Source organism: Lasiosphaeria miniovina, assembly GCF_030549165.1.
Source record: "Lasiosphaeria miniovina strain SMH2392-1A chromosome Unknown B0T26scaffold_1, whole genome shotgun sequence".
NCBI lineage: Eukaryota > Fungi > Ascomycota > Sordariomycetes > Sordariales > Lasiosphaeriaceae > Lasiosphaeria > Lasiosphaeria miniovina.
The window spans coordinates 1,566,356-1,585,630 of record NW_026848220.1 but is presented as its reverse complement, the minus strand read 5'-3'; the positions used below and the strand labels follow the sequence as shown (position 1 = coordinate 1,585,630).

General features: G+C 54.6%; 6 protein-coding genes across 6 annotated transcripts; 3 read left to right on the top strand and 3 right to left on the bottom strand.

Annotated features, from left to right (window-relative positions):
- Nucleotides 1–7: 7 nt before the first annotated feature.
- B0T26DRAFT_15059 (fungal-specific transcription factor domain-containing protein) lies at nt 8–3,571 on the bottom strand. The gene is made up of 7 exons (XM_060433460.1): nt 3,146–3,571; nt 2,735–3,080; nt 2,578–2,655; nt 2,253–2,522; nt 1,515–2,178; nt 1,220–1,462; nt 8–1,147 (listed from the first exon to the last, which is right to left on the bottom strand). The coding sequence occupies exons 1-7, from the start codon at nt 3,453–3,455 to the stop codon at nt 338–340; spliced, it is 2,721 nt and encodes a 906-aa protein (XP_060302252.1). The 5' UTR covers nt 3,456–3,571; the 3' UTR covers nt 8–337.
- Nucleotides 3,572–5,691: 2,120 nt separating this feature from the next.
- Nucleotides 5,692–6,952, bottom strand: B0T26DRAFT_635109 (WD40-repeat-containing domain protein; the record flags this gene model as incomplete). Its single annotated transcript, XM_060436692.1, has 5 exons — nt 5,692–5,855; nt 5,910–5,954; nt 6,009–6,384; nt 6,452–6,764; nt 6,825–6,952. The coding sequence occupies 5 exons, from the start codon at nt 6,950–6,952 to the stop codon at nt 5,692–5,694; spliced, it is 1,026 nt and encodes a 341-aa protein (XP_060302251.1).
- A 771-nt stretch (nt 6,953–7,723) lies between these two features.
- B0T26DRAFT_14412 (RIC1-domain-containing protein) lies at nt 7,724–11,578 on the top strand. The gene is made up of 2 exons (XM_060433422.1): nt 7,724–10,396; nt 10,476–11,578. The coding sequence occupies exons 1-2, from the start codon at nt 7,838–7,840 to the stop codon at nt 11,217–11,219; spliced, it is 3,303 nt and encodes a 1,100-aa protein (XP_060302250.1). The 5' UTR covers nt 7,724–7,837; the 3' UTR covers nt 11,220–11,578.
- A 359-nt stretch (nt 11,579–11,937) lies between these two features.
- B0T26DRAFT_745414 (uncharacterized protein) lies at nt 11,938–14,478 on the top strand (the record flags this gene model as incomplete). Its single annotated transcript, XM_060444559.1, has 8 exons — nt 11,938–12,147; nt 12,248–12,339; nt 12,602–12,685; nt 12,770–13,351; nt 13,629–13,830; nt 13,897–13,977; nt 14,136–14,171; nt 14,326–14,478. 8 exons carry the CDS (start codon nt 11,938–11,940, stop codon nt 14,476–14,478), a joined length of 1,440 nt encoding a protein of 479 aa, XP_060302249.1.
- Nucleotides 14,479–15,282: 804 nt separating this feature from the next.
- On the top strand, nt 15,283–16,268 carry B0T26DRAFT_631387 (casein kinase II, regulatory subunit; the record flags this gene model as incomplete). The annotated part of the gene is made up of 3 exons (XM_060436342.1): nt 15,283–15,339; nt 15,441–15,686; nt 15,762–16,268. 3 exons carry the CDS (start codon nt 15,283–15,285, stop codon nt 16,266–16,268), a joined length of 810 nt encoding a protein of 269 aa, XP_060302248.1.
- Nucleotides 16,269–17,392: 1,124 nt separating this feature from the next.
- Nucleotides 17,393–18,938, bottom strand: B0T26DRAFT_634202 (PAP2 superfamily-domain-containing protein; the record flags this gene model as incomplete). The annotated part of the gene is made up of 3 exons (XM_060436603.1): nt 17,393–18,096; nt 18,168–18,610; nt 18,688–18,938. 3 exons carry the CDS (start codon nt 18,936–18,938, stop codon nt 17,393–17,395), a joined length of 1,398 nt encoding a protein of 465 aa, XP_060302247.1.
- Nucleotides 18,939–19,275: the final 337 nt, after the last annotated feature.

The window sequence follows — 19,275 nt, the reverse complement described above, 5'->3', positions numbered from 1 at the left end:
TGTACCTTCATGGGCAGACAGACATGACTGCCCATGTGAAGACGATCCATGCTGCTTGGAGAAACAGCTGCCCCTTTCAGCCATAACCGAACGAGAAGAAAAGAAAAAGAAAACAGAATGACTCCAAACGCGGAGGAAACACTTGCGCCAATTTCCCGCCAGCCAGGTTCGTTTCCAAGGAATAAAGAGAAGAGGATACATCGTATGCAAACTTGCTGTCAACTAAATGAGAAGTTGTATCAAAGGAAAACAAAAGAAGAAACGGAAAGGAAATTGGTATCAAGATACAAAAGTCGAGCCAAAAAAAAGAAAAGCCAAAGATTTTGTCCCGAATGCCCTACGTATTTCCATCCCACGCAATATCCATCGACTCCAAAGGCCCCATGGCCAATAAGGACCGCAAGACGCCGTCGGTGCCAGGGGTCATGCCAGGCTGACTTGACATCTCGGGCCAACCAGCAGGCACCGAAAAATCAGGGCCTCCGGGTGTGTCCGGCATGCTATAGCGCTGGTCTGGCGTTAGGCCAGTAGAAACGCCCGGCGGCATGCTAAATGCTGACTGTGTGCTAAAAAAGGCGTCGACGCTGCGCTCAACTTCGCTCTGACTCGTGCCCGCCATGCTCAGGTTTTGGTGTGGCATGACAGGACTAGCCTCAAACGAGTTTCTGCCAGAGCCGTCCATGTGGCCGCCAGGTGCGAGCCCTTGTCGGTGCTCTGACACCGTGCTCGAGTTTGGCGTGAGTCGGTTTGAAAGCCCACCCCCTGGGGAGGTCCCGGACATGTCATTGGTACTTACTGTATCCATGTCCGAGGAGCCGTAGGGCGGGAGTGAGCTGCTCATGGGCATCAGGCCATGGATGGGCACATATGGTGCCCCGTTACTACGTTCACGCGAAGGAAGGCTGGCAGTCTGTTCAGTTGCTGTCCAACCCTGAGAGCCATGCCCGGTTGAACTAGGAGTCTGAGAAACAGGATTCTCGGGCTCCGGATCGACAAGATCGACCCTATTTGCGGCGTCGGCCGTGTCGTCGACAGTTTGCAAGAAGACACATTCGGGACGGTAGGGCTGCCCATTTTTACCCAACGGCTCGGATTCACCTGATGCCGTCATATGCAGATTATGGGGGACCTGTTGTCGAGGGCCGGGCTATAGCCAGTTAATACAACCGGATACGTCGGGAGGAGCGACAGACATGCACATAATGAATAATACACTTACACTGTCACTGCTTCGCGGGAATGCGGCTTTCAGCTTGGGTATGCGCAAGCCCAGCGCCTCCAGGTCCACGTCAAGCTGGACGAGAAAAGACTCGGTGAGAGGGTTTCGTCTCTTCAAAGCGTTCATGGCGGAGAGGATAAACCGAAGAGAATCAGCCGTCTGGCTATCGTCAGGCCGGCTCTTGAGATACTGCACAAACACTCGAGCGGCGACATAAAGACAGAATGATATGAATGGGTTCATCTGGACAACTGATTAGCGATGTCTTTGATATGGCGACGGAGCGCGTGCTTACCCCGGACAGGTCCTGATGGGAGATCATGCGCATGATGCTCGCAATTTCGTTGGCGGCCGTGATGCACCGCACCTTGCTCTCAGAGCTCACCGAGGCCGGCAGCCGATTCTTGTCTGCCTTGAAGATTGCCGCTTGGTGTAAGCAGATGGTGGAGGTATGGATACACATGTTTGTAAACACAATGTTGGGATTGCCCAACCCGATGGGCAGCTTCAAGTGCGACGGCAGGCAGAGAGACGTGTTGAGGAGGATGTTGTCCATATGGCGATGCCGTTTCCAGAACTCGCCATTGAGATCATGATCCCTGTCGTCAACATCTGGGCGGTGAAGGTGAACGAGATTCCGCCCAAAGAGACAGGCCATGAGAACGATTCCGCCATAAGCGGACAACTTGCCGGCGCCAGCAGGGCTCATCGCTTCTGTGAGGGGTTGTGTTTGTTCGGGACGGCTGAGATCGAATGCCTCGTCCGATGAAGGCAGATTAGTCAGGATGTCCTTCTCGTCGATGGTCATCGGCCACCCAGTTCCAATGCTAGCGTAACGGTCCTGACAAAAGGCCATCCAGAATGTCCTCCTCCTCTCTTCACGCTCTGTCCAGTCGCGAGGTGGGGGCAAGCACTGCTTTACGTCGAGACCATTGCCGTCAAGGCGGTGCAGCCCGGCCCTGTGCGGCGTCAGCAAGCCAAGACGGCAAGGGGCGGGTAGGTACCAGGTAGGTACTTCAATGCTCAAACTCACATCTGACACAAGCGCACAGCCGAGCCTGTGCTCATCCAGGCCCGTGGGAAATACATCCACTTGAATTCATAAGACGCAAGCAACACGTGAGTCTGTGCATGGGCCACGGAGATCATGTGCTCTCCGTAGCCTCTGATATAATCGGACTCGACGTATTTCCTAGCCCGCTGGTAGAAGAGGTCTTTCAGGTCCTGGAATTTCTCCGTCACCGAGCACGCCAACGTCCACATGGCGTATCTCAGACAGACCGGGGGTCTCTGGTTAGGGGCTCTATTGATGGTAAGTGGTCACGCCGGACATGCGGTTTCAAAATGGGCTTCCTTACAGATTCATGGCCGCCAGATACCGATATCTATGTATCATGGGCAAGGACGGATGGATCTTCTCGAAATATATCTGATGCCTAAACAGACGCATCGTCAGCACCCGTCTCCGTAATAGCGTAACAGCAACACGGTCTCTTCCATGGCTGAACGGCTTACATCTCATCGATGGTTGCCTGGGGTGGCAATGGCTCTTCCAGGCCCAGGCCTATCATCTCCCAGGTAAAGTTATTGGTGGGATTCGCCAAACCCATACCGCCGAAGTCGAAGCCTGTGTCTATTGCACCACCGGGCGAGTCGCCGGGAAAGTTCCAGCGATCCATATCCCTGCTGCTTGCGATTCCGATCGACGGATCCGTGACATTCATGCCTGCGGCTGCGGCCGCGGTTGCGCGTTGATTCGGCGGCTGCTTTCGCCCAGCGTCGGCCGAGACAGGCATGGCCTTGTTGGCGTCGGGACTCGTTGCCGATGGGTCCTGTGTCTTCAACATCGTCTCTACTTGCTCTACGCACAGCCGTGTTAGCAGGTTCCTGCCGGGAGTGGGGGACCTGGGACCTGGGACTTCGCACTTAGTCGTTCCTCCAATGCCTTAACGTAGCCTCTCTTGGGCCCGCTCTTCCTCCTGACTTCATCGTAGGCGCAAATATGGCCGAGTCGCGAGCAAGTGCTGCAACTAGGCTTGATGCCGTCGCATTTGAGTTTTCTCTTCCTGCAAATCATGCAAGCCAGACGCTTTGGCTTGGGCACGCTGGAGTTGCCGATCGCGGTCGAGTCCAGGGCGCCATGGGGGTCGCTGTCATGGCGTCCGTCAACACCTCCGTCAATTTCCGTGCCAGACACCATGATTGTGTCGGGAGGAGTCTCCGACGAAGACGACATATTTGCTGGCTGCCAGCTAGGCTTCAGAATCCCGGCTCCTTGAGTTCGAGCCTCCGCCAGGTCCAAAGCCCAACCCGATTTCGAGTCCCGATACCGTTCCGGTCCCTGCGTCTAAGCTTGCACGCTTACACGTCTGCGCACAGTACGCGGCCCTTGGGTGATGGCGAGTTCGTCGTAGTTGCCGCCACTGCCGCCGTGCGTGGTGCTGGCTGCTCGGCTAGCCGACGTGTTTCTAGTGCGTGAGCTTCGTAGGATGATGGCCTGCAGTGGTTGACGTCGCCGAGACAGGGGCTTGCTTGATAGAGTCCAGTGTTTTCGGCCTCAGCACCGTTAGCAAGTTACTCGGCAATACGAATAGGGCGCAGAAGCAAGGCGCGCGACAAGACCGAGAGTTTGCCTGGGTGGGCAGGCTTGCGGCCTTGCGACGGAAGCTTGCTGTTGTGCTAGGCGCGAGGCGAGTCCAGGAATGGATGGTTGCGATTTGGAGTGGTGAAGACGGCGACGAGTCAGCACAGCATCCTACAAGATGGACTGGGCACCTTTTCAGCCTCTCGGCCGTGGGCTTCAAGTAATTGGTACGTCGTAGTTTGCCAAACTCCACAGACACGGGGAATACGCTGTCAGATAGAGAGAGAGAGACAGGTTGAAATGCACAACGATGGCAACTGCAGGGAGTGCAGGTGGTCGGGAGTGTCCGCAGAATCACAGGGTGTCGCAGCAACAAAGGCAGTGATACTAAGGCAGTAATCCATCCCATTACCTACGAGGTATTACCACTCACGAGGTAGGTTGGGGCAAGTCCGTAATGCTGGAAGGTGGCCCGGACAGGGCGCCTTGAGGCTAGGCAAGTTACAGAGCAACCTATAAGCGTTAAGCAACGCGATTTGAAGATACACTATCCGTACCAGACGTACAGTACAGTACCCTCCCGTATTGTAGGGAGCACTTGATCTAAATGGCTACGGTATCGTGAATGCACCCGAGCCGTTGTACACTACCTACCTACTAGTCAATAAGGCTCCCTTGCCGACCCGCAAGTGAGAAATCGTTCTCCCACGACTCAAGGGACCAGGCACTCACGCAACGGATGGGCGAGTGGAGGTGCCACCGCTCCTTGCCGACCCCTCCATCGGCCTATTCCCCCCACCCACTCAGTAACTCTCGATTTGAGCCACGGTAGAGGTTAGATTAGGGTGGTGTGTGTACGACGAACCTTACAGTATATACATGCCACAGTCGCCTCAAGTTCAGCGAGTAGGTGATTGGGAAGGCAACGAAGAAAATCACGTTGCTACTGAAAATAACCATCCATTAACTCCACCCGAGGATAGCGGAACGGATTATCAGGAATTTCCAGCTCAATTAAAATGGCATCTACCTACGTGATAGTTACCAGGCTCTTACAAAGGGCACTTTTATGTATTCAGTATTCCGTATTGAATTCCATTTGCAGTACGGTAACATTATCAGTACTTAATCCGTCATCGTGGGAGCGGGACCTTGCCGAAGTTGCACATGCCTGCCACTCGACTGTATTATTAATAGCCCGCCCAGTTCCACACACTTCCATTCGGTTGGGCCGAGTGTGATACCCATCGGTACACAGATCCAACCGTCTCATGGCAGAGCGGGTAGCGGAACACCTTTGTGCGGCGGAGCGCGAAAAGATAAAATAAGGCTCCTTTGTGCTTCTAGGGGGGTATCAGGAAGCAAAACATAATGTAATCCGTATGATTAGGGCCTTCATGTTGTTTCTCTTGTCGACACCCCCGTCCCTCGAGACATGGATATGTTTTCGTTGTGTCGCCGTCCTATCTGGCCGAATTTGGCAATCGGCCGAACCTGCTCATTGGCCTGGTGGTGAGGTGCAGAGGGGCGCAGAAACAACCTCAGTCTGCCCCAGGTTCGGGAACAGCTACACAGCCACATGCATTGCACGTTGATTACCGGCCCGACCTACAAGCACGGCCAGCTTCGATGACACATCGGATCGATGTTGAGCCGTGCTGATGGTCAAAGTTCCTTCGTGCCACACCTACCACCCGAGCCGACATCGTCGGCCCCTTGACGTCGGCGTGCACCTCCCGGTCAAGCAACGGGCCGCCGCCATCCCAGCCGCTCCGAAGGTCAAGCCACTGCCGACCGAGGGGCTCGGCCAAGCAAAACTCTGCCGGGCGAAACGGATTGTGTCCAAAATGATAATAATAACACTCCCGGGTAACCCGCCATTTTAGGCTCATATCCTGTCCGCATCGATTCCAACGATGCGCAGGATACCAAGGTCACTGTAGGCCAGGCAGTATCTCGTAGGGGCCCACGCCACTACTTCACATGGCCCGGCCGTCTTGAATGTGTGGACGAGCTCTCCCGTCTCGGTATGCGTCACATCCAAGCCAGCGCCTAGAGAAGTCAGCATTTTGACACTATCCAATTTCGGAGCAGGAAACTTGGTACCTTCTTCGCAACCACCCACCACGTAGCATCCGTCAAAGGTAAAGCCTACAATCATGTCAGCTAATGACATCGTCGACTCGGGACAAGCTATCACCATACTTATGTTTTTGACTGGTCCTACCATGCTGCTGACGGTGCGCTGGCAGATCCAATCTTTGGTGTCAAAGAGAGCCATGACAGAGTCAGCTCCTCCCGTGGCCAGATATCTTCCCGTCGGTGACAGCTCTGCTGTCACGCACGGGGCTGTATGTCCCTTGAGGAAGAACTCGGTCGACTCCGTCGGGTCGACCTCAAAATTATGGTGGAGCACAGGTTCTAACTCGGGGTACGAGAGAATCCGCACATTTCCTTCTCTTGTTGGGAGGAAGATCTTTTGTCCACTCCAACAAAAAGCCATCTGGCTCGTCTCAACTGGCTGTTGGTGGGTTGAAACCACGCTAGGCTGTGTCGGTGAGATCTGAAAGAGCTCGCCATTCTGTCACCGGGAAAGTTAGCCCACTGCCGCTGGCCCCCTCTCGGCGCGTGGGTTTGGGCGAGCGTACCTTGTTTCCAGCGATTAGAGACATGCCATCAGGGGCCCAGGCTAGAGAGTTAGCGGGGCCTAGCCCCTTCACCTCGTTAACGCAGGCCTTTGTCCGTACATCCCAGAACTTGACGGCGCCGTCGTTACTCAGACTGCAGAGCTCGGCATCCTTGACCGGATTGAATGCCACCTTCTCTATCGGTGCCGAATGGCCTTTCAGCTCAGTCGAGTAGCGGACGGCTGGTTTCTCGGGATTCCAGACTCGGAGAGTCTTGTCGGCAGCTCCCGTCGCAACAAGGCTGCCAAGTGGGTTCCAAGCGATCGAGCGAAGGCTAGAATGGCAATGGCATGAGCAAAGATGTCTGCTCTGCGTGGGCGCAATAATACCATACCTGTGGTGACTACCGCCTCCCCTAGAGGCAGCGCTCGCATCACTATATGGCTGACTCTTCAATGGCACAAAATATGAAGAGAACTTCTCCTTCGCAAGAGTGTACCGGGGGCGGAGTAATGGCGCCATGGCGGTGTGGTGCGAGGAAAAGGTAGACTGAGGCAGGCAGCTGGAGGACGGCGGCGGTTGCCGATATTCAACAACGGCTTACCCAGACGCGCCAAATGGACATGCTCGGGTTTAGGTGGTGCTAGGTTAGTACCTTGGCGTTGTGTGTAATACTGAGACCTAAAGCCAAGCCTCCAGGACGGCCGCTTCCCCAACTCTGTTTCATTAATTGCCTTCTGGCAGCCTCTCCAACAAAGGAAAATGTTACAAACTTGATTGAGTAGTCGATTTTTCTAGGTAGCAAGAATTGTGTGTCTGCATGAAGTGAAACAAAGCAAGACAACGCTGGAGATCGTGTAAAATAACTTTGTCGTTGCTGTAGGTGTATTCTGAAAAGCATGGAATTAAAGAAGTTCCTGGGTATCCGTACCTACTTTCTACGGGGAGGTGGGACGGCCGTTCGGCAAATACCGGTGTGGAGCCTGCACTAACTACGCACTCTTTCAATATCCCTGGCGGGTGTCGACGGCCCCTGGACTACGCCCACCCGCCGATCCATTCCCACTCCAAGGTACCCGACGGATAGGTAAGGTAATAAGGAAGGTGAGAGGTACCTCGACGCCGAATCCCCTGCCTTACATGACAACCACAACACAACAGCTCGTCATCGACACTCATTACAACTTACTGTACTTTACGAACTCATACCCAACGTCGACAGCCCTCTCTCCGATCTCGCCCAACAACTCCCAAAATAGTTGCAGCCATTGCCATCGGACGACGCTGGCTAGAGCGGAGCGGAGTAGGAATTGGAGGCTCCGACATGAATTGATCTGGGGAATCGGGGGAAAACAATCTTGCCCATGCGCATGAGGCCGCCCTAACGGCCACGGGCTTCGAAGAGCCATGTACTGGCCCCTTGGCACCCCACGCATCTATGCGACAAGTGTTGGCCGCCCGTCCGCCTCGCGCCATGGCGTCTCTCGCGATGGCATCGCCTTTCGACGACATGCTGCAGCCTTAGCGCCGCTGGCGAACCGCGACGCATTGGGCCATTTGCCCATACCCATGCCCTCCACACCCCTGACACCCGTCACCCCTCTGACGCCCGACGTCAAGTCGGTCGAGTTTGACGAGCAGGAAGACCAAGAGAGTGAACGGGACGACAAGGGGCCAACCCCGTCGAGCCTTGGGCTCCGCGAGCCCATTCTAGCCCTCCGCGTCGCGCGCTCTGGTCACATATTTGCCGTCATTACCTCGACATCCATGGTAATCTGGCAGACCAAGCCTACCGTCATTCTGGCAGTCGTAGTGCGCTCTGATGACTCGCTCCAGTCCTACGGCACCAACATCGACCTGCTACTACGCCCCGACTCGGCCATATTTGTCGTGCACACGAGCTTGGGATACCTGATTACATACTCCCTCGCCACCGATGCCGACTCAAAGGTCTACAAACCGCACTTTGCTAGCCACACCAACATACAGAGGAGACGGCAAAGTCATGCGGGCGATCCGGGCCACGTTGCCCCCGAGCAGATACTCTGGGGCCCGGGCGAGGGCCCGGGCGTTCGGGATGTCAGTGTACGTTTCCGCATGGTGATTAAGGTCGACGCCGGGATCGAAAGTGTGCTGGCCCTTGACGACGAGCTAGTGGTGGCAACTCGGAAGCCCGCCGCGGTCCAGTGCATCCGCTGGGCCCCCGACAGCTCGGGGAGCCAGACAAGTACCGAGCTGTTGAGCCGCATGAGCTGGCTGGGCAAAAAGATCACCGTCAAGCAGATGACGCACGACAGGCCCATGAACTTGTCCACGTGGATCACGAGCGACGGGAGGGCGTATGCCGTTCAGCGAACGCCGGTGAGCCGGCCGGACGGCGATTCTGGCGAGCCCTCTGACCCAAAGAGGCTGTTCAAGGGTTATTGCTTTCACGTCCCGCAGACCGAATTCGAACATGCAACCCAGTGTGTCATCAACGCACGGTTTTCGCTTATTGCTGTGGGCTGTGCCGATGGCATTGTCCGCGTCTACTCAGCCAAAGATTATTCGGGAAACATCCCGCCGTCCCATGTTCACAGCCTTTCGACGTCTACCGGCGCGTCCGGAGACCTCACGACACTGAGTTACTCCCCCGACGGCTACTGTCTCTTTGCTGGCTTCGAAAAAGGCTGGGCAATATGGAGCGTCTATGGCAAGGCGCTAAGCAATAGCTTCGGCGCAGACCAGTCAATCGCATCCGCCAATGGAGAGGAGTGGCTGTCCGGTGTGATGGATGCTGCCTGGGTTGGAGGTGCCTGTGAAGTGCTGCTGGTTAGCAGAGCCCACGAGGCCATCTGGCTGCTCGAAATGGCGCGAAGCGCAGTAACGGGGTGTTACAGCTCCGCAAACCTCTTCCGCACAGTGCTGCAGAGCACATCTAGTGTCATGATATACAGGGGGTACGACCTCCCCGACTTGACGTCCATCTCGGCCGAACCCTCGCTCTGGCACACTGCTAGGATCCCGGCCATTTACTTATCCAATCAGTGGCCCATCAAGTGCACGACCATCTCCGCCGACGGCCGATATGTCGCCGTGGCCGGGCGCAGGGGACTAGCCCATTACAGTATCAACAGCGGCCGCTGGAAGACGTTTGCCAACGAGGCCGTGGAGAATGATTTTCAAGTCAGAGGCGGAATGTGCTGGTACCAAAACATTCTAGTGGCTGCCGTCGAGGCCAACAAGTCGTTTGAACTCCGGCTGTATTCCCGCGAGGCCGCACTCGACAGCACTACAGTCGTCCACACGCAGCAGATGTCAGCTCCCGTAGTACTAGTCACGCCGTCGGGCGAGGACTCGCTGCTGGTTTATACCTACGACAACCTTTTGCACCACTTTGTGTTCGCCCCCGCCGCAGGCTCAATCAAGCTCATCCAGGTGGGTCACATAGCCTTTCACGGAATCGTAAGGTCACCAGCCAGAGTGAGAGGTCTGAGTTGGATTTTACCAGAGAGCCAGTTGCTAGAAGGAGACCCGTCGCAGGACGTTGCTCACGCTTCCGTCCTGTTTCTCGTGGATGGCAAACTGGTGCTCCTCCGGCCCTCTGTCAGCGAGGGCCATTTGAAATACGACATGCGTGTCATAGTACACAACGTTGAGTACTATGTGAGCATGAGAGATCAGCCGTTCCCGGCTTATTCTTCTTCGGAGGCACGCAGCCTCGAGGCCAGCGGGCCGGCAGAGGAAACACTGAGAAACTCTCTCTGGATTTTTGACGGCAGTGAGCTAAAGGCGTGGGCGGATTTAGAGCCTGTCTTGAAGGCAATATCTGGGGAAGTGGCAAGAGAGCTGCCGCCCATGATTTCCGTCCCGGTCGACTTTTATCCGCTCTCGGCCCTTCTAGGCAAAGCCATCGTGCTCGGCGTCGAGTCAGACCTCGTTCAGCGCCGCGATGTTAACTTTTCCTTTTTCCGCTTTTCCATTAGGGTAAGAACCCCGCCTCTATCTCTCCCTTGGCGCATCGTTTTTTTTTACATTTGCGTGCCAAGCTAAAATATGCTTACAGACACACCTTTTCTTGCCTGACATATTACGCTCGTATTTGGTGGCCAATAAGCCTGTCGAAGCACTGCGTCTCGCCCAGAGATACGAGAATCTTGAGTATTTTGCACACGGTCTGGAGGTGTTACTGCACCATGTGCTGGATGAAGAAGTGGATGCGAATCCCCCCCCAGCCCCGGAGCACGCCATTCTCCCTCGCGTCCTTTCCCTCCTCTCCTCCTTCCGTCAGTATCTGGACATTGTAGTGCAGTGCACTCGCAAGACAGAGGTGCGTTCTTGGCGCACGCTCTTTGCCTATCTACCCCCGCCTCAAGAGCTGTTTGAAGAGAGCCTCCAGCGCGGCAGCCTCAAGACGGCGGGCGGATACCTCCTAATTCTTCATACCTTTGACGAGCTGGCGACGGCAAGCGAGCAAAGCGTGCGCTTGCTAACGCGGGCGATGCGCGAGGAGGACTGGGAACTCTGCAAGGAACTCGCGCGCTTTCTCGCGGCACTGGATGAGACAGGGGACACACTACGTGAAGCGATGGACATGGTAAAAATACGGTCGAAACTTGGGCGGCAGGGCGACGACGGGGGTGGAGTCTATGGGATCGCCGCAAGGCTCGAGATCCCGCCCAGGAGCATCAACGGCTCGCCGTCTGACAGCGGCACGCTGGGGCCAACAGGAAGAAGAAATGGAAGCAGCGACTCGGAGGCTGATGGACAATCACTTAGCGATGGAGGAAGTGTTACCAGCGGCAGTTGATCCGAGAGCAGAGACGACTAAAATGCCGTGGAAAGACGTCGAGGAAAATGCTGGAACAAAACTAGACGGCGACGAAACAGGACCGCAAGGGGTTTCTTGGATAACATGGCCTGTGTGGAGATTCAAGTACGTGTATCGAGACGTATAATAAACGGCAAAGGGGAAATTAGGTGCCTAGTCATGAAGGCAGCATCTCAGGTCGGTTGTTTCTTTCACTAGGTGTATTCGAGCGAGGAGTTAGCTACTGTGACGAAGCTTTTCATTCCGGGCGGACTTGACCTCGTCGAGACGTGCTGCGTACTATACTATTAGCACTTACTTACCTAAGGTACTTTAGTATTAAGGAACACTCTGCGATGTTTGGTGTTTGGCGTAGCCGCAGGAGTAGGGCTGGGAGGGCAGGTGCGGCTGAGTTGCGGGGGACTTTGCATCATTGAAATTCAATCCATCAACGTCTGAGGTTGCTGGACAGGCCTCGAAACCTCCCATGACACCTTGCGAAAGAGGTACCGTATAACAGGAGCTCGGCGCGGGTTGTCAACACGCTCGCTGAGAAATAGACATGAAATCCCCAAGGTAAGGTAGGTAGGTACCTTAGCGTTCAAGACCCGGAAGACGATGGGCGCCGTCTTTCAATCTTGACAACAACCTACTAGGCGCTGCCAAGCAACTGCGCTCCCCTTACACAGCTTCCAATCTATGCGAGTTTAGATGCAGAATGGCGCATTTTGGCATCCAGCAACAGTCCCACTTCCGTCGGAATAACCGCCCATCGGGTGTGCTTGCCGTCCCAGACGTCGCTGTTTTGGCCGGCGCCGGCGGCGGTGACAACAATGATGACGGCAACGAGGCCAGCCAGGACGACGGTGTTTTCCCGGCTGTCTTGCATGACTATCCGGCCCTCTTCAACGGCCCGCTGACCGAGAATGTCGTTCCCGTTGCGCATCGCGCCTTCAACCCCATCGAGCCGGGTTTCCACACTGAGCTGATGCCGGCAGGCTCATTAGCTGCGACGGCCAGGCAGCTAGACCAGCAACAGCTCCATCAAGGACACCAGCGAAAACAGCTCCCCCATCAGCGTCAAGCTCACCCTAAAATCCAACCTCCTGTTCAGCTTCATGTTATAGCCCTTAGCCGAGCTTTAGCTCTAGCGCAGGCTCAAACTCAGGCTCATCATGTCGAAGCCCAACCTCACATCCAGGCTCGGGCTCAGGTCACCCCCCAAGGGGCGGTATCAACAGCTGGCGCGGATTATCTCCCGCTTAGCCAGTACAGTATCTTGAGCCCGACAACTCCTTAGACTGTGAGAAGTTTGCCTCACGATTCCAGCACAGAGCTCACTGACGCAAATGCTGGGATGACTGGGATCCTGCCCAAATCAGATTCGTTGAGAATCCTCCAAACCTTGCCGAGTGGCGCCAGAAACTGTTCGACTTGGACGAGACCGTGTTTCTAAGCCAGCAGGAGTAAGTGACTACCTAACCACCCGTCTCAATGCTGTCTCCGTCGGTAGCTGTACATGCTCACCCAAGATCACTACAACTGTTTAGATATGACATGTACTTCCCTTGGATAGACAAAGTGTATTCGCATCAGTCAACACAGCGGTATAAGCGTAAGTCTTTTGTCTCCCACTACTTCGACTGTCGTATGAAGGGAAGAGCCCCTGGGACACCCAAGTCTGACGACCCGAACAAGAAGAAGCGGAAGCGGAATATACGAGAGTGCAATCTCTGCGATGTCAAGATCAAGATTTCAGAGTATCAGACGGAGACCTCCTCAGCCATGGCGGGCCTCCAGACGGCCGATGTAGCCGGGGTTGACAGCGAAGCGCTGGCAAAAGCCTTTTCTCGCTTCAAAGACCAATCATTTTGGTCCATCCAGCGTGTCAATGGAAACGGCACAAATGGGGTTGGCGACGGCAAACCCTCGAAACACAGACACACTTTGGGAAAGAGTGACGAGATCAAAAAGTGTAGCGTTCAGCGGTGGCTGGCCGCACGCCAGAAACATGCCACAAAGAATCAGAGACCAACGCAGTGGAAGCCAACAGGTAATGCGGCAGCAACGGCGAGGAAGCACACCAAAGACGGCAAGGATGATGAGATCAAGTTCTATGCCGCTTGCTTCTGGTAAGTACCTCAGCGACTTTCTCCGCTTCTATAATCCAAACCCCTATTTGTTTGTCTGTTAGCCGTGGTACCACTCAACGGCTACCTAGCGCTTTTCCCCTCTCCCTAAAACCTTTTTGTATCCCCAAAAGCGTTCTCAAATCAATCAATCCTATTGGATTGAATCATTGTCGCCGGCCCCATCTAAGCAGCGCGATAATAAACCAACAGGTGTTGGACTGTGATTTGTAGACGACCATCACCACAATGTCGCTTGTCGCTGACTGTTTACCCCTAGCCCCTTTTCTCAGCGCGTCTGGATTACACTAGAGGCCAAAGGTCTCGAGTACCAGTACTGTGAGACGGATCCTTTACGGAGGCCTGCCCATCTTCTAGAGGAAGACCCCGTGGGTCTTGTTCCCACAGTCGTCAAGGGTGCACCTAGTCCCAAGCCACCTGCCTTGCGGCCATGCGATGAGAGTTCCATAATCCTGGAATATGTAAGTCCCTCGCCCGGCTTGTTGGGTTTTACACCACGCCATTGTCGCTGAGCACAACTTTCTCAGCTAGAGGAGATTGATAGCACCGTGTTGCTACATCCTACAGACGCCAGGCTCAAGGCCAACTGCCGATTATGGATAGATTTTGTAAGACTTTCCTCAGTTCCCCGAATTGTCCTCGGACTCTTGATAGAGCGCTAACGATCCCGGTTGAGATCAACACCAAACCTGTTTCGTCTTTCTTCTCTCTCTTAGCCATAACAGAAGAGAAGTCGCGAAGCCAGGGAACTGAAAATCTACAACAGGATATCATGACGCTTGTCCACGCCGCAGACGAGAAGGTAAGAGGCCGCAAAAATAGTGAGATATCCTCGAGGACCCGCGAATAACCGCTACCGAGTAGGGACCATATTTTCTCGGGCACCAACTGTGTCTTGTCGACATCCACCTTGCGCCCTTTGCATTGCGGCTCTCGCGGATTCTGCAACGATTTAGGGGCTGGACCCCGTCAAGCCCCGACTCACGATGGCAGGATGGATAGATGCTATTGAGGACAATCCACATGTGCGCAACACGGTGAGCACTGGCAACGTGTATACTGGCACGGTCGATCTTGTTTCTCGGGGGTTTTCATTTCGGGTGGATTAAGCACGCGGAACACGCAGCGCATGGAAGACTTGTTCTGGTGGATACTGACCCGCCATGTGAAGGAGCTTGGCGTGGTATATCTCTGGACTTCTATATGCGTTACAGAGAAGTCTTGCAAATTACAATAGGCATGCACGAACGAACCCGCAACTCGTCAACTTATAGGGCTGGCTGTTGGAAACTCGGAGCTCCGACTTGACCAGTTGCGGGGTTGCCAGTTGCGACGCGGGAGAAAATTAGATGTTTTCCTCCCCTCCTACGTAAGGTAGTTTAAGCAGGTACGTAGTGTAGACGGGTAATAGTAAATTCTGCCGGTGCTTGTTTACACTCCCTTACACTCCCTTCCTTTGGCGGGGTGCTGTTTTGCCCATTTGTGCAGTACTAAAACGCGTAAATGGTGGACTTCGAAGAGCGGGAAACAAGGCGGTGAGGCACGCTCTTCAGCTGTCGCTCTGCGGCCAATGCCTACACTTTCGGTCCCCTCTGCATTCCCGCAGCGCAGCGCAGCAGCGGTCCACGTCCACGTCCACGCCCCCACCCCACTCTTGCTCAAGGCTGCACCAGCCAAAGGCGAAAGGCATCACTTGGGTTCGAGTTCACTTCCGCAGCCCTGCATGACAGCCTAGCTCCCAGCACCCAGCACCAAGCACGCACACCAGACAACCGTCGCCCGCTTCACTACAACTTAACTTACGACAACACCTCGTTGTCTAGCCGCACTTGGCCGTTTGGTCCTGCTGTGGAGCACATCACCCCTCCGTTGGGACCCCCCTATGCGGCCAAGATAAATATCGCTGCGCAACCATGGACGATTTCGTGAGCGAATCCGACAGTGACTATACCAGCTACTGGCGAGACTGGGTAGGCCGTTGCCGTCTCCTCATCTTCATCCTCGCCCTTCTTCTTCTTCTCTTTCCCTTCCTCTAACCTCCTTGCTAATTATAATCATGGCGCCTCCGTAGTTCATCTCGTCACGAGGCAACGAATATTTCTGCGAAATAGATGAGGACTATTTAACGGATCGGTTCAACCTGACGGGCCTGAACACTGAGGTTCAGTACTACCAATATGCCCTCGACCTCGTTACTGATGTCTTCGACCTCGACTGTGACGATGAGATGCGGGAGACGATAGAGAAGTCAGCCAGGCATCTCTACGGCCTTGTGCACGCTCGCTACATTGTCACCACTAGAGGTCTGGCGAAAATGGTTCGTTCTCTTTCCAAGACAATGGTCGACCCAGGCGCACGCCCTGACTGACCATGGTGCTCCCCCACCATCCAGCTTGAGAAGTACAAAAAGGGCGACTTTGGCAAATGCCCGCGCGTCATGTGCCACTCACACCCTCTGCTCCCCATGGGCCTCTCCGATGTCCCCCATCTGAAGCCTGTCAAGCTGTACTGCGGGCGGTGCGAGGATATCTATAATCCCAAGTCGTCCCGCCACGCCGCTATCGACGGCGCCTACTTTGGCACCTCGTTCCACAACATCCTCTTCCAGGTCTACCCGGCCCTCATTCCCGCCAAGAGCGCCGAGCGCTACATCCCTCGCGTCTACGGGTTCAAGGTGCATTCGGCTGCCGCGCTGATCCGGTGGCAAAACAACCAGCGCGACGACATGCGCCGTCGCCTGCGCAAGATGGAGGTGGAGAGCGGCTTTAAGGACGCTGATGACGAAATTGAGGCCGACGAGGACGAGGACGAGGACGAGGACGAAGAGCTAGGTGCAGAGCAGTTTCAGGCAGCCGAGGCCGGTGGCTTGGTCGAGGGGGAAATACGCACTGTCGCGTAGCGACAACAACCCCTTTTTACCGGACTAACGATATAACACACGCCCAAGATATCCCAAGGTATTCAGAGACACACAACCCGCTTATGGTCCCTCCTCCCCTCAGCGATTGATTATTTTAGGCTTGCCGAGACTTGGGGAGCTCGCTCTGAGGCTGGCGCATTTGCTCTTTCGGAGTTTTGAGAGGAAGGAAGGGGGCGGAAGGAAGGAAACGAAAGGAACGGAAAGGGAGGAGACTAATACTAGTACACTGGGCACTCACTGGCGCCGTGTCCTTTCCGGCTTCGAGGGGAGGAAAAGAAGAAATGTAGATACATTGTTTGTCTTCTAATTAGCGGAACATATCATAACAAGCGTGGGCTATTGATTTACACGTGGCTTTATGAAACACCAGAGGCAGGCCAGGCTGCTTTTGTTTGTATATGTTCTTTCTCACTTCTTGCCGTTTTCCTTCCATTTCACCCTCAGTTCACTCAATGTAAAATTCACTATAACCTTGACAAGGCTCATACGGATAATATACTACTGCACCACCTTGTGCGACTTGAATCAACCGCTGTGCCTCAGTGGATCGGCTCAAAGCCTCTCGTTAGGCATTCTCGATATATGAAAGTACGGTGCGTACGCGACTGTGTGGCGAAATATGAAAACATTTCAAAACTAGATGGGCATGCAAATGAAGTTAGTTCTCACTTGCTCTCTGCCTTACTATTCCGAGGTCGTGGACATCCAACCGCCCCCGTATGATCAACGAACGTCTAGACGTACAAGGGAAGCCACTGAAAGGCTACATGTATATGGCAGTTTAAATCGTCGAGATTAAGTCCTCAACTAAGTATGCGCCACTTGTATCCAGAATCTCTCTAGCCCTTTTTATGCTAAAGCAAGAAAGCGCCTACTTAGGATTATACAAAGAATATCCCCCAACGCCGGTAGAAAAAGAAAGTACTAAGCATGAACTTGTGACGGCACAAACTGACGGATCCGAGGCAGCCATCTACCTCCTATTTAAGGTGTGGGTTTTGTCATCCTTTCTCTTTACTCCATCGAAAATAAAACACGAACCTTTCCAGAACCACGCTTCAGACGCCCCCCACACCTAGAAATTATAGTTGTCTTCTCTCCAGTTATATCGCAACACCGCCCATATATGCGCTGTCCCTGTGCTGCTCTCCGAAGCCCTGCGGTTCTAGTTGAGGCTTCCTCGCAGAGGTAGAAGGCGCGCTACCAGCACTTAAGCCGGTGCCGCGGCCATTGCCGTGGCCGTACCGATCAGGGGCGACATGTAGCACCTCTTCTTCGTCACCCGCCCGATATTCAAGGTGCACGCGGTCTGTTGCATAGCTGGAACTGCCAACGCCAGCCCAGAAGGCCTTGTCATGGCTCCGCGGGCCCCACGCCCAACCGGCACCGCTGGAGATTGGTAGATGGTAGTAGTAGAATGCGAAAAAGGCAGTAATTGTGCCAATCATAAAGCCAAACAGGATGTCGAACCCGTGATGTCTAAAGTCAAACCATCGCGAACTGGCAATGAAGACGGCCGCAAAGAAGGGGACGATAGCAGCGATAAGAAGATACAGAGGCGGCGCTGCTGCTTGTCGGCGGGCCGCCGCAATTGACTGGTTGCGGTGTGCTAACTGTAACTTCTGTTCTCCCGAGGAGTTGCTTGCCCCACGGACAGGGAGCTCGTAAGACTCCGGGTGGGAATCGCTAACCCGCATCCTCGAAGGGAAGGCCGAAAACGCGGGTTCGGTGGCGTGGCCGCCCGGGGACAGGTACGGGATCGTGATGGCAAATTTGCTGCATATGAAAAGTGAGAGGTAGATTAGGCCTGCAGCCCGTCATAATCGTTAGCTCAAACTCCATCATGGCAACTTGGCTTCTGCCCAAGCCAGTACGTACCTGCGGCTGAGGAGCTCGAGTGGCCGCTTGGGTAGCTTCTAAATCCATCGTCCAGAGTCGACTTGTCCGGATTTTTGCAGATGTTGGCGTCCACGAGCTGTCCGTTGCTACTCGAATTGGCGATGCCCCCCACAATGTATTGGTTTAGATTCGCGAGGTCAGGTTGGCATCTAGAAAGGAGATCCGGGCGTGGCTTTCCGAACAGGTTCTTCATGCAGTTGGTGATAAGCCATGCCGCCACGATGGACAGAGCCAGCCCCAGTAAGCCCGCGTGAAGTTCCCATAGCTTGCGCCTCCATATCATCGCCTTCGGTGTGCCCTGAGGGACCGTCGATCCGGGAACAAAGACGAGAGAGATGATGGCGACCAGGATAATTGGAGCCAGCACGACGCAGATCAGCAGAAGCCATAGCGGGACCGTTTCGTGAACTGTAAAGGGAAATCTAGAAATAATTAAGCATCTAGACTTGAGCACATGGATAAAGGGGGCGTCGGGGAATTGCCCGAGGAATAGACGTACGAGATATCGGGATCTTCGAGCGAAAAGGGCCTCTTGTTCGGCGTAATGTCGCCCAATATGGCACCAACAGCAGCGGCGACGATCAGGACAGCCCAGTCGAAGACGTAAGATGCGATAACAACCCAACTCAATTTTCCTTTCTTCCCACGACTGCCACCGCCGAGATCCATTGTCGTCTGGCGGGTTGAAGTTCGGTCTTCTGGAAGTATCGAGTGAGGAGAGATTAGGGGTGCGACCGAGTCGTCAGGCATGGGGAACTCCCGAAAGACGGGGAACAATGTGGTGGGAGAGGACGACTGGGGAAGGCACCAGTAAGGCGTAGCTGTGGCGGCGGCGACGCGCAAGGCCCTTTTTGGTTTTGGATCAAAGACAACCGCTTATACCAGCCTGCCAAGCGCCTAGAAGGTTTTCTGTGCCACGGCCGCAATATTTCACTGCGTTGGGTTTGGGAACGACAAAGATTGGTGGGTAGGTTGCGCAAAGGCATGGGCACGCAGCCAGCCGCACTCTTTTCTTTGCTGACTTCCAAGCCTCTCGAGACGACGTGGACAAAATTGGGTCCCAGCGCGAGTAATAATCGGGAATCGC